The sequence below is a fragment of the Lynx canadensis genome, chromosome F2 (assembly GCF_007474595.2).
Source record: "Lynx canadensis isolate LIC74 chromosome F2, mLynCan4.pri.v2, whole genome shotgun sequence".
NCBI lineage: Eukaryota > Metazoa > Chordata > Mammalia > Carnivora > Felidae > Lynx > Lynx canadensis.
This window is the reverse complement of record NC_044320.2, coordinates 73,266,334-73,280,288: the sequence shown is the minus strand read 5'-3', so window position 1 is coordinate 73,280,288 and position 13,955 is coordinate 73,266,334. Positions and strand designations below refer to the sequence as shown.

Genomic DNA, 13,955 nt, shown 5'->3' with positions numbered 1-13,955 from the left:
TGATGTGAGATAGTAGTTGGCAACTGTAGAATCACCTTCCTCTTTTTATGACAAATATTTTGTGCCACCACCTTCACTGTCCTCAGAGAAGAACTCACAGATGATATAATCTGCCCCTGCATATTATTTCCCCAAAAAATGATCTAAAATGTACTTTAAATGTATTGAAATAAAGGAAAGTAATTTACCATAAAATTGTACATATTTTAATTTATAATTGCTTCATCTGACCACACCAGAAGACAAAATAATAGTAGTCAGATAACTCGCACCTATGTGCAGTCTTACCCCTCAAAGAAAATGTGACCGACATAAACGCGGAATGATGAGGTGTGTGAGTTTGGCAACATAATTGCCATCAGTGGCGTTGAAGTCAGGGGCTTGGTAAAGCTCCAAGCAAACCAAAGTGCAGTCTTCTCTGTTTATATGATACACATATTCCTGAAATTTTCGAAGTACATTAATACAATGCTCCCCGCCCCCCAAAAAGTGTCTTGCTTTTTTCTAAGACAGACCCGAAGCCTGAAGTTCTAGACTCGGACGTTACCGACAGTGTTGTCATCCATGTGAGTCTCAGGCAGGGCATTCAGTGATTCTGTGGAACCCAAGACAAGACTTGATTCGGCAAACAGAACCCCTGTGGCAGACCATCTCATACCTGGGTCCCGACCCTGAACGGCAGCACTCGTGAATCACTCGACAATCAAAGACACCTATCGATTTTTAAACTTCAGCTTCTTCCAGAGAGTTTAGAAGTAAATATCTATATTAACTCTTATGTCCTCATAGGAATTTGCTAGTGTTTATTTAGGGATAAATTGCCATCTTACAGTTTGGCTTTCTAAATGTTAGAAGCACTCCAGGATCACTGATGACAAAAAGTCCCTGTATTGAGAACCACTAAGGAATAATGTGATACAACTTTTTTTACAAATTCTGATTCCAGTATCGTTATCATACCGTGTTACATGCATTTCAGGTGTACGATATAACGATCCAACAATTCCCACATCACCCAGTGCTCAGCACAAGTACAGTCCTTAGCCTCCTCACCTGTTTCACCCATACCCCACCAGCTCCCCTCTGATAACCATCCGTGTGTTCTCTGTAGCTAACCGTCTGTTTCTTGGTTTATCTCTCACTTTTCCTTTGGTTGTTTGTCTTGTTTCTTAAATTCTACATATGAGTGAAGTCATATGGTATTTGTCTTTGAGTATTTCACTTAGCGTAATACTCTGGCTTCTTCCACATCATCGCAAACGGCAAGACTTCATTCTTTTTTTTTTTTTGGCTGACTAATATTCCATTGGGTATATACAGCACATCTTTATCCATTCATCAGTCAGTGGACACTTGGGCTACTTCCGTGTTTTGGCTACTGTAAATAATGCTGCTATAAATATAGGGGTGGGTGTATCCTTTAGAATTGGTGTTCTTATATTCTTTGCATAAATACCCAGTAGTGCAGTTGCTGGATCACAGGGTAGTTCTATTTTTAATGTTTTGAGGAGCCTCCATACTGTTTTCCAGAGCGGGCGCACCAGTTTGCATTCCCACCAGCAGTGCGAGAGGGTTCCCTTTTTGCCACATCCTGGCCAACACCTGTTGTTTCTTGTGTTTTTTTTATTTTAGCCATTCTGACAGGTGTGAGGTGAAATACCTCATTGTGAAAGAATTGGAAGATGACACAAAGAAATGGGAAGACCTTCCAGGCTCATGGATTGAAAGAGCAAATACTGTTAAAATGCCTGTCCTACCCAAAGCAAACCATACATTTAACACAATCCCTGTTAAAATACCAACAGTATTTTTCACAGAACCAGAACAAGCAATCCTGAAATGTAAATGGAACCACAAAAGACCCCGAGTAGCCAAAGCAATTTTGAAATAGAAAAGCAAAGCTGGAGGCATCATAATGTGAGGCAGCTTGAAGAAGGAAAGATCTACAGGGACTAATCCATCATCGTGGGAATTTCTATATTGTAACTGTTTCCCAGAGTAGCTCACAACTTGGTTATAATCATGTCAACGGTGTAGATTAGGTTTTTTTTTAAGTGAACTAAAACCTTTTTCCCTTTTTAAAAGAGAGATTCCCCTGGAGCTTCAGCGTCTGGTTCACGGTGGCCACGTGAATTTGGATATGGAGGACCGTCGGGATCAAGAATACATAAAACCTAGACTGAGGTTCAAGGCTTTCAGTGGAGAAGGACAAAAACTTGGAAGGTAAAATCCTAAAATGAGAAAAATACTTGTCTTTGTCCAGCATGAGTTTTCTTCGAGAATAACAAAAGCAAAACAACCTAGCAAGTAAAAACTAAAACGTGAACTGCGAAGGCCTTGCCGGTAGAATTACATATGCAAATCTAGTGGTAATGTTGGTAGCTCATACCTAGATAGCAGTCACCACATCCCTGGCCCAGGAAACACCTTAAAATACATGAAGTCACTTAATCGTCACGACTCTTGGATATAGATCCTGTGATGACTTCATCTGCTGCCGCGGCAGTCTGCCCAAGGCGACGGGTCCGGGAAGTGGTTGCTCTGTGGGACTCAGACCCCACACTCTGGCTCGAGCTGGTGCTTTTGACCCTGTGCGGTCCTGCCTCTTTCTGATTACACGGGCGCACAAGGGGAGATTGTAAAGGGTTGTTGATCGGATGAGACAGTCGGCATCTTAGGTCTCAGCTGTGAGCTTGCCTGTCCGCCATAAGGCACTGCTAAGCTCTCGCAGCAGGAGCTGTGTGCTGAGGTTGGTTTGTGTTCAGCACATTTAAAGCCACCAAACCCTTTCTTCAAGTTAGGGAAACCCAGCACGGAGAACATTTCACACGACCTGAGCTTGGATTGCAGAAGGAAGGCATTGCTCTGGAGATGTTTCTAAAGAGCCCCTAGGACTTTGGTGAATACAGTTCAGAAACCAATGTGCGTGGCATCATGTGTGTGTGAGCGGACTCCTTTATGATAGCCGTGGCTTAAGAGAATTTTCAGAAATCTTGCGAACTCTGTTGGTAAAAGTCACCCTGTCTTTGTCCACGTATTACGAGTGACACGTAAAATAGTAACACGGGCCTTGTTTCCATCACAGCCTTTTCAGTGCGTCCTTTGTTCCTTTCCACGTGATTCCTTCCCATCCAGGTTCTTTTCCCTTGCCTCGTGCACACTGGTTCGCTATTCCCCTCGCGTTTCTCAAAATAGGGAAGAATTCACGTCGGTTCTTTATGCTCATCTCTCATACCTCGAGTCTCCCTTTCTGTATCCTTTTCTCCTGACAGACACTGACTTCTGAGACAGGTAGGGAACACAGGGACATGTGTGGCCCTGGCTTCTCTTAGGACCCAAAGCCTTCAGTGCCCACTCACAGATCTGTTTGGAAATTTTCTCCCTTATCTCTCCTTACCACTAACACGGGTCAGCTTTCTCCTGACGGTTTTCTTCCTCTCTTTTGTTTTTATAACTGTGACCTTCAGATGTAGCACTCCTCATTTCTTAATGTTTAGTCAGATTATGATTTTTAATTTAGAACACAGGTAAAATGCCCAGCCATCTCTCTGCTTTGTACATAGTCTTTCTTTTTTATTTAAATTTATGACCAAGAATTAATGTTACAGTGCACACCTTGGTTAGTAGAACAGTAAATCTAGAACTGAAAATGAAGAAAGTAGCATAAAGGGAAGATAGCTGAGACGAGCCAGTGATTACAATCAACAGTTTCAACTCATAAAAATAAGGATGTTATCTCATTGTTGTATCTTACAAAGACCGGTCTTTCTTCTCATAAGGCAATTAGCTAGAGAACATGACCCCCCCAAAGAAAGGAGGTAATGATGACAAAATATATGACAAAAAATACCTGACAAAATGACAAAAATAAGTGGTGATAATGCTGTGTTGTTAATCATTAGCCATATTGGTCAGGGTTTTCGAGTGTAGAAAACAGAATCCACTTACTAGCTTAAAAAGGGGCTTCTGGGGCGCCTGGGTGGCGCAGTTGGTTAAGTGTCCAACTTCAGCCAGGTCACGATCTCGCGGTCCGTGGGTTCGAGCCCTGCATCAGGCTCTGGGCTGATGGCTCAGAGCCTGGAGCCTGTTTCCGATTCTTTGTCTCCCTCTCTCTCTGCCCCTCCCCTGTTCATGCTCTGTCTCTCTCTGTCCCAAAAATAAATAAACGTTGGAAAAAAAAAAAAAGGGGGGCTTCTGACAGAACCCTGGATAGTTTATAGAATTTCTGGAAATAGCAAATCAAGCTTTCTTTCCTGGAAGAAACAAACGCAACAGAGAACTTTCTAGAGTGAAGACTTCTGTGTCCCCCTCAGCTGCTCAGTGCCCATGGAAGCTAGGGACCAGACACTGGAACATTCTGTCATGGCTGCTGTAGAAGAATCAAATGCCTCCAAGACCTTGGGGACCAGAAGAGCTGCAAAACCTTGGCCTCGTAGTGCTTACGTTCACCATGCAAGTGTGTATCTGTCGCTCGGCAGAAGGGTGGGATTATATAAAATTCTCGCTGCAAGGGCATCTGAGAAATGTAGTCTTCAGAATTTTCAGCTTCTACTGTGTGGGAAACGACACTAGGAGATTAACATGGTGGTGTGAGCCTCTCGGATGCACATGAATCGAAACGTAGAGTAGTAGAGTACATGTTACGTTCTCAGAAAGTGAAGAACTACATAGGACATTTCAGAAGGCTTTACGTTAAGAAGTCTGTTAAAATATAAAAGTTCTCTAACAGTTCACCTTTACAGATCCAGAAAGCAACTTTCTAAAATGGCTCATTTCCTAAGAATTCCAGATGACGACTGAACAGAAATCACAAAACAGAGGCAAACAAAACAGAAATGGAAATAAGTCCATTGTTTTCCATAGCCGTCAGTCGAATTGCAGACAGAACGTTACACAAGATAGGGATGCCTGGGAGCCTCGGTCGGTGGAGCTACCGATTCTTGATTTCAGCTCAGGTCGGGATGCCACGGTTGTGAGTTCAAGCCCCGTGTCGGGCTCCGTGCTGACAACACGGATCCTGCTTTGGATTCTCTCTCCCTCTTTCTCTCTTAAAATAAATAAACTTAAAAATACATATAAGAACATTACACAGATGGAAGCTAACTTAATTTTTTACTGGGATATGACAAATACAGGAAAACCTAAATGCAATAAAAATATTACCTAGTTCCTTCGTGTAATGTTGTAGGAGCAAGCAGATCATAGGTTTGAAGCTACAAATGTACAGTGGCAGAATAAACTGTTTTCCTGCATAAAAATTAGTGAGCTGGAGTAGAACCCAACAAGACCCAGGAAATCACAGAATCGTTTCTGATAAGCAGGGCTAGTAAGTGACCGTCGCTGTAGGTTTGTGAGCTTGTGTGTATGATGATGCAAATCATGATTTGAAGCAAATCTCTCTGCTTAACAACAGTGGCTGCCTGTTCTCATACTGTGCAGTGCAAAAGAACCCACCTGCCACTCACCTGTTCTGAGTTTTGACTTCATCTCGACCCCTGGACCCTAAGGGCTCTCTCCTCTAAAATCTAACAATCCTTCCCTTCCTGCCTTTTCTCCCTTTTCTTATCTCAGCAATTCTGCAGCCCCTTGCCTTGCTCTGCAGCCTGTGGATTTGTCTGCCCCTGTGCAGCCCAGTACTGTCGGGGATGTTTGCACCCCCATGCCGGGCGCCCCCATGCCGGACGGGCAAGCTGCCCTCTCCCACTCTCAGAGGGCTCACCCCAAATGTTTCCTGCCCTCGGCCGACTTTTTTTGCTTCCAGCTTCCCTGAGAAAACGGAGCCTGACCGGAATTAAGTTTCTTAATATATTCCTCTTAGCCTCCAAGTTTAGGAAATCCATGCTTACTGCCCTCTCTTAAGTTAGAAGATGCTTCTCCACCTGACCAAGAGACTCACTCTCCTTCCAGACAACCTCCGTCCTTCCCTCCAGTTTGCCTGGAGAGTTTGTTTTATCAATTAACTTCCCTCTTTCTCTTCATTCTCTTTTTAACGTAATACTTGAAACATGCAAACAGTGTATCAAAAATGTCATTCTATTTTGATCAGTTGAATGATAAGGAGAATGTTTTAATAAGTAATAAAGAGGTATAACTTTGAAGGCTAAATATTAAAGTTGCCACAACTTTTTAAAATGTGTTTTTATACCTTACTAACCAGCTTACTCAGCTAACTATCTTTCGTGGCTTTGAAAATGCCTTTCAATCTCTGTGACTCTGTTTTTTTCCTATAAAGTGATATGGTTGGCCTAAACCTTCTTGTAAATCCATTCCTGTTCTCAAATGTTATTATTCCACATAAATTCATTTTGACATACACACATCTTATAAAGAAATGCATTGAACAGCTTTCCTTACCTAGTTTCCCCACCTGGTACTTTCTTTTTATAGTTTGAGAAGAAGCTTATCTGGTCAGAATCTGTTTTAAAAAAAAATTCTTTTAACCTGTTTTATTTTTGAGAAACAGAGAGACAGAGTGAGAGAGGCGGGGGCGGGGGAGGGAGGCAAGGGGAGGAAGGGCAGAGAGAGAAGGAGACACAGAATCACAAATAGGCTCCGGGCTCTGAGCTGTCAGCACAGTGCTGGACGCTGGGCTCGAACCCATGAACCGCGAGATCATGACCTGAGCTGAAGTCGGATGCCCAACCGAGTGAGCCACCCAGGCACCCCGGTGAGAATCTGTTTTTTTGGTTTTTATGTATGTATGTATGTATGTATGTATGTATGTATGTATGTATGTATTATTTTTGAATGTTTTAATTTATTTTTGAGGGAGAGAGAGACAGAGTACAAGCTGTGGAGGGGCAGAGAGAGAGGGAGACACAGAACCCGAAGCAGGCTCCAGGCTCCGAGCTGTCAGCACGGAGCCCGACGTGTGTCTTGAACCCACGAAGAAGCGTGACATCATGACCTGAGTCGAAGTCGGACGCTTAACTGACTGAGCCACCCAAGCGCCCCCAGAATCTATTTTAAACAGAAAGCATGAAAGTACAGAAACAGCATCCCAAGCCGACTCTGTGCTGACACAGGGCTCGATCCCACAAGCCGTGAGATCATGACCTGAGCTGAAATCAAGAGTTGGACGCTTGGGGCGCCTGGGTGGCGCAGTCGGTTAAGCGTCCGACTTCAGCCAGGTCACGATCTCGCGGTCCGGGAGTTCGAGCCCCGCGTCAGGCTCTGGGCTGATGGCTCAGAGCCTGGAGCCTGTTTCCGATTCTGTGTCTCCCTCTCTCTCTGCCCCTCGCCCGTTCATGCTCTGTCTCTCTCTGTCCCAAAAATAAATAAACGTTGAAAAAAAAAAAATTAAAAAAAAAAAAAAGAGTTGGACGCTCAACCAGCTGAGCCACCCAGGCGCCCCACAGAGTTAAGCTGTTGAAAGAGATTGGATAAACCATAAATTAGAATCCTAGGATACACGATAATTTTAGTATAATGAAAGAAGTTGGAGGAATTATGGGAGACCCAAAGGAAGCCGTGTTCTTACTGGTCCAGATCCCAGGCAGGAAAACTTGAGAGTCAGCTGTGGACGTCAGTCATTATTCCACTGTCTTCACTGTTTCACGTCTTACGTATTCAGACTTGTGTTCTAATTCTTCAATTCTTCCTTCTCAGCCTTACACCTGAAATAGTCAGTACCCCTTCGTCTCCTGAAGAGGAGGATAAGTCCATACTTAACGCCGTTGTTCTCATTGATGATTCAGTGCCAACGACAAAAATTCAGATCAGATTAGCAGATGGGAGTCGTTTGATACAAAGATTCAATAGTACACACAGGTGAGCTCGATCGCAGTTTTACACGTGGTTCCTCATCCAAATAAAACTATGCGACGTGAGCAGAGGAATAGGAAATTCATTAGATACACTTTTTAAGTATGTTTTTGACAGAAGGAAAATAAAAGGATCATAGCTGTGTGAAAGGTCAGTGTTAGAACATCCTCTGTGAACTGCTCACAGACTAATGCAAATTCAGGTATCTCTCCAAAATAAAATTGTTAAAAGTTGCAGTTTTGCACTGTTGCTAAAACCATGTAAGTGGGATCAAATTTGGTTTAGTATAGTATATATAGTAAAACTTTATTTGGACTTTACTCATTTAAAAATTATAATTCTGATTGGAGTTAACTTCCTACTTAGCAGATTCTTCATAATATACATTTGTGGTGTAGAAAAAGTATAATTGTGCTATTGACAAGCACTGTCAATAAACTTTTCAATGTCATTTTAACATTCATTTGTACTTTTGTTGTACTCATAAGGTACCATTTTTATTTGTTCATTGATTCCCTCTAAGGGATATATTTATAATCTTAGTTGAGTTACCAGGGATATGTGAAAGTCAGTTTTTAAAATGATCCTTATGACTTACACCTTTGGTAGTTATAAACTCACCTTGACCCAGGCCACTCAAAGTACCTTTTTCTGGGCCGTCTGCTGCTAAGATATTTTATACTCTGAAAAAAGTGTTAATAACATTGTTGACATTTATTTTATGTATAAAAGACCTAAAGATTATCTCTGTTTACAGTTAAAGGAAGTATTAGCTACACTCAGAGTGAATGCTTATGTTTTATCTATAGTCCAAGATAAATCCATCCATTGAAATAATGTACGTTTTTAAAAGCTACAACACATTTAAATAAGGGTTAGGACTTATCATCGTCTAATTTTAGCTAAAAGCTTACATTAAAATAAAACTTTTAATATCACAAATCATTTTTATCTTATTTCTTCAGGATCCTGGATGTCCGGGACTTTATTATACAGTCCCGTCCTGAATTTGCAACTCTTGACTTTATTCTTGTGACTTCATTTCCAAACAAAGAGCTAACAGATGAAAGCCTGACACTACAAGAAGCAGATATTCTTAACACTGTGATACTCCAGCAGCTAAAATAACATTGCTCCTACCCATGCAATAGCATGTAGGAAAGATAATGTGCCATAATAATAAGGAAAATGCGTATAGCATTAAGAAAACAAACTATTTTTATTATTTATACAGATAAATTTTGGGTTTATTCTCATTCTGTCTTCCAGCCTTAGAATAGATGAATTTGGACGAGGAATAGATTTTGAGAGAAATATGTTTGAGGTTTTCGTTGCAGGGCTGGCTTATGTTGATAGCCTGTAAATGTCCAGGCAAACCAATTTGTTACATGCTCTGTATTAATGTAACAACATTTGTTTGCAGAGAAAATGAACAAAATCCCATTTTGATAAATGCGTTTGGTAAAATTTGCACTAAAGTTGCTGCATTGAGCAACAGCCATCAAGAAATCTTGTGATCAAATAGTTTGAAATTTTTTCTGTGTCATGTACTGAAAAGTATCTGTGTTCTGATTTTGAAATACGTTGATCGTATAATTATTCCTCCTATTAAGATTGTACGCATCCTTTTTACTGATTTAGCTATATTACTGTGTCAAAAAATACAGTTTGGCCTTGTATTTTACAGAACTTTGACCATCATAAACCAGAAGCAAAGACATAAAGGCCAGCAGTTCTTGAGAAGATCTGTTAAACAGCACTTTAGAGTAATTACAATCCCTCCCAGAGCCTGTCTTGATCGCATTCATTTATTTATTCAACACATTTTTCTAGGGGACCCACTATATATACTGAACACTGTTCTAAGTGTTCAACCCAGAATGTATTCTACTCCAGGGCACAACGAGTGTACAAATTCAGAAATGTAAATTCCGTCAGCCAGACTGGATCTAAAGAACTACCAGCATAAATATTTGCATTTCTGCCAAAGCCAGCTACTTCCCGAATGAGGTAGGCTACATCAGGAATGATAGAAAAGCTTTTTCTTCTTCCCAGATACCATTTCATCTTTGGTCACCACTCCTGGTTCGTTTTCTGTGGCTGCTGTAACAAATGACTACAGACTTAGTGGCTTCCAAGAGCACAGATTTATGATCTTGTAATTCTGTAGGTTGGATGTCCACCATGGGTCTCACTGGCTAAAATAAGGCATTGACAAGGCTGTGTTCCTTTTGAGAGGCTCTAAAGGAGAACCTTCTCCTTATGTTTATCAGGTTCTAGAGGCCACCTGCCTTCCTTGGCCTATGGCCCCCTTTTTACATCTTGAGAGCCAGGAATACTGCCTCTCTGACCCTTCTCTGTTGTTAATTACACCTCGTTAACAACAACCGGGAAGGGTTCTCTGCTTTTAAGGACTCATGTGATTGGATTGGGCCCACCAGATAATTCTGGATTATCTCCCCCCTTACAAGGTCTGTGGTAACCTTAGCCGCATCTTTAAAAAGTCCCTTTTCCCACACGAAGTGGCACATCACAGCTTCCCTCTGGAGGCTCCAGGGGCGAGTCTGTTCTCTGCCTCTCCCGAGGCTGCTGGCATCCCTCACTCTGGCTGTGTCCCGCCAATGCCTGCTTCTGTCCTTCGTCCTTTACTACCGACTTTATTTCTCCTCTTTTCCTCTTACAAGGACCCTTGTGACTACCTTTGGCTTACCTAGCATAATTACCAGAAAAGTCTCATCTCGAGTTGCTTAACTTAACCACATCTGCAAAAATCCTTTTCCCACGTAAGGTAACACATTTATGGGTACGGTGATGGGAACAGGGACGTTTTGGGGGCCGTCCTGACTACCACAGCCCACTCCTGCTTCAAGGATCCATATGCATCCCACAGAAGGTCACCCCATCCAAAGATGCTGGAAAGTGTCAGCCCATTCCAGCATCGACTTAGACTGCAAAGTCTTACCTGGATCCCACCGGTTCAGAAGTCCCACGCCTCCTTTAAAATCCTCTAAATCAAGTGTGAGTGAGGGTCTGGGCATGATTCCTGGGACACAGTCCTCTCCACCTATGCACCTGTGAACCTAGAAAAACAGTTATCTGCTCCCAAATAGAATGGTGGGACAGGCAGACAATAGGGTTTATAGGCATCATTCCTGTTCAGGCAAATGAGAAAAAGAGCCACCCATGCCAAGCAATTTAGAAATGAGCCATGCGCACGCCATTAGGTCTCAAATTCCGGGTACAGCCTTCTGTGGCCCACAGTACCATCTAGGCTCGTGGTGTCCTCCCAGAGCCGTCTTTCCTTTCTTGTGAAAGGTGGCACCTGAGCAGGTTTATCGGCTTGTTTCTCACCTGTGGAATTGTGGGAAGTCTGACCGTCTTTCACTTCGTACCATCTCCATCCATTCCAACGTAAGTGAGCAGTAGCTGCCCGTATAACATCCGAAGAAACTTGGGGATCTTGCGTGCGTGTTACAAGGGTTCGGTCCAGTAGACCAGAGGCCCCTGCACAGAGCATTCCTAGCTGATCGCGTCTCCCTTTGTGGCTTTTTCTGAGAAGGCCAAGAGGACCGATGGGTCACACCCTTAATCTCTTCAAAGAACCTATAGTGTGACAAAAAAAATTCAGGCCTTCCTCAGGTATTCGCAAAAGGTTCCATAGCTGCACCCTCCTCTCTTTCCCCTGAGCCGGCTTTCCCGACAGGGAATCTCCTGAGGCCCTTTGTCATTTCGGTAGACTGAGAATCTGCAAGTCATTTTTGAGTCCTGTTTTCTTTAACAGGTATGTCCTCAATTTATCCGGCTCCTCTCACCTCTTACTGTAACTGGCGAGAAGAAAGCAGGCCGCATCTGGCCCACTCTGCTTGGAAATCTCTTCAACCAAACAAATGTCTTCGGTGTATCCCTTACAACCAATGCTTTCCACACAGCTGCTGACCCCATGTTGCTAAGCTTTTTGCCACTCTGGAACCAGAACCTTTTCCTTCGGTTTCCAATAGCACGTTCCTCATCTCCTAGGAGCCCTCATTGGCAGCACCTTTAATGCCCTTATTTCCTCTAACAGTCTGTTTATGACGGTTTACGTAATCTCCATGGCAGTTTAGGTGTTCTCTACCCTGCCCTTTACCTCCTTCGTGCCCTCATGAGCGTTAACATGCGTAGATCCGCTCGCTAACGGCACTCGGGGCCATCTTGCCTCTTTCTGTCATGCTCCTGAAAGCTCTTCCAGCCTCTATCCACTGCCCGATTGCAAAGCTCCGTCCTCATTTCTAGGTATTTGTTCCAGCGGCGCCCCATTTCCAGGTGTCTGGGAAAGCACTATGCCTACTCACTGCCACGTGACGTGAATGCGCCAATAGGAGACCTGGGATCCACCTGCCTCGGGTGCTCTGGTCGTTTTCAAGGAGGTGAACTGACCCGTGGCAGAGGGCTTCCCCCTGGCAGGGCTGGCGGAAGTTCCATGGATGGAAGTGTTATCTCACCTCCACAGAGAAGCTTGTTCTCAGTGTCACGATGCAGAGTGACGTCGTTCCTGAGTCTTCTCAGAGCAAAGGAAGCCATGCTCCTCTCCACCGACTGATGACCGCTTTGGAGAATCTGTGAACAGACGGCAGGCTAAAACGCTTACCAGGAATGAGCTATGGTGTCACAGGAGCAAAATCATCTTCCTTCGGAAGTCATCTGTTGGAACAAATGGACATTTTATATTAAAGGGCATTGCCATATTTTGGATTCACAAAACCCTGTAAAATTGTTTGAAATGTTACTCCTGTAGTTCCTTTTTACCGTGTAGGTCGCGTGCCTGTAGACGCACATACAAAAGCCACTGCCATCTATATATATGATAGTCTTCGACAATGTAGAAGTTAGGAGGGAGAATTGGGCATTCAGAACAACACTTTCACACGTACCACATGGCGTTTTGCTTCCTTAGAGTCATTTCCCCTAATTCCTTTTACTACTGGAGTCACTGTAACCTGTAGGATTTATCATCACCCCCCAAAAAGATGACATTACATCGAGCTGTTAGACAACCACGTGTGAGGGCAGTTGGTTTGCATGACATATGTAATCAAAGAGTTTAAGTGTCTGCTTTACCAATAAAGAATGTTTTCACTGAAAGTCATTGAAAATCCTTTTCAAAATCTCCTTGATTTGCAGGTTTATTTGAGTGACGTAGATTAAAGCATGAATAGCCTTGCCTGTGCTTTAATTTCCTGTAGTGTATCTTCTTGATTGACAGAGAAGAACTGAATTGTAGCTACGGTATCTCAATTTCCCGTTACCGTTTTTGTTTTTATTCCATCAAAATAAAGGTGCGAAATTTTCTGTATGATTTTGTATAAGTCTGTATAATTCTCTGTATAATTTTAAGTATCTTTTAACTCCAAGGAAGTAATTTATAAAAGGAGCCCCAATGCACATGTGTAACTGTGTGTGTGTGTGTGTGTGTGTGTGCGCACGTGCACGAGCGTAGCACCCAAAAATTAACGGTTGGTGTAGATAGCAACATAATCATGTTTAAGGCAACGCCTTTTCCTGCTTTGACCTTCGTGATGGAAGATTGTTTAAAATGAGCACGTGTCGTTTTATGCTTTCACAGTTGCTTTTTGGTTCATATTTCCCGTCTGCAGAGTGCACCTTTCCACGTACCTTTTAGAACATTGTTAATTATACAGCGTGTCAGGCCGGAGTTTCCATGTTTAACATCTTTCCCGTTATGTTCATTTTTGTGTGGGAAAGGCTTGTTTCTTCTAATGTTAGCAGATTTTGTCATTTTTGTCCTAGGATTGGGAATGGTAAACGTGTAATTTTTAGTGTCCCATCAGAATCTGTGTTGATTAAAAAGTAGCAACTACAAATACTGGAACTATTCGGAACATCAGTAGGCTTGAATGTGAATGCATGAACATAGTTGAATCCGAGTGGAGGTCTTGCTCCCAGCAGCCTGGACATTTTAGCCAGGTCTGGGCTTCTGAGCGTAGAAGGTAGTAGGGTAGAGTAGCACCTTATAGGAAGAAATGTTCATTCTCAGCGTGGATTTAACAGTCCCTGAGGTGAGGTGATCATTTTTATTAACATAGTAAAATTACATGCAAATAAATGGTTTAGATACGCATATCATAAAATATAACATGAAGGCTGGGTCTTTTTTCCCCCTTGAAAACACACTGTAAATGTCCATAATGTTA

At 42.7% G+C, this 13,955-nt stretch overlaps 1 protein-coding gene across 3 annotated transcripts in view; it reads left to right on the top strand.

Annotated features, from left to right (window-relative positions):
• UBXN2B (UBX domain protein 2B) overlaps window positions 1-13,096 on the top strand; it is a 28,466-nt gene extending 15,370 nt beyond the window's left edge. The window contains exons 6-8 of one of the 3 annotated variants that reach the window (XM_030303750.2): window positions 2,086-2,223; window positions 7,609-7,770; window positions 8,730-13,096. In XM_030303750.2, coding sequence (XP_030159610.1) covers window positions 2,086-2,223; window positions 7,609-7,770; window positions 8,730-8,892 — 463 coding nt within the window. In that variant the 3' untranslated portion in view covers window positions 8,893-13,096. Of the gene's footprint in view, window positions 1-2,085; window positions 2,224-4,313; window positions 5,002-7,608; window positions 7,771-8,729 lie in introns of those variants that run through there. The other 2 variants (XM_030303752.1, XM_030303751.1) reach the window with 2 other exon arrangements.
• The last annotated feature ends 859 nt before the right edge of the window (window positions 13,097-13,955 follow it).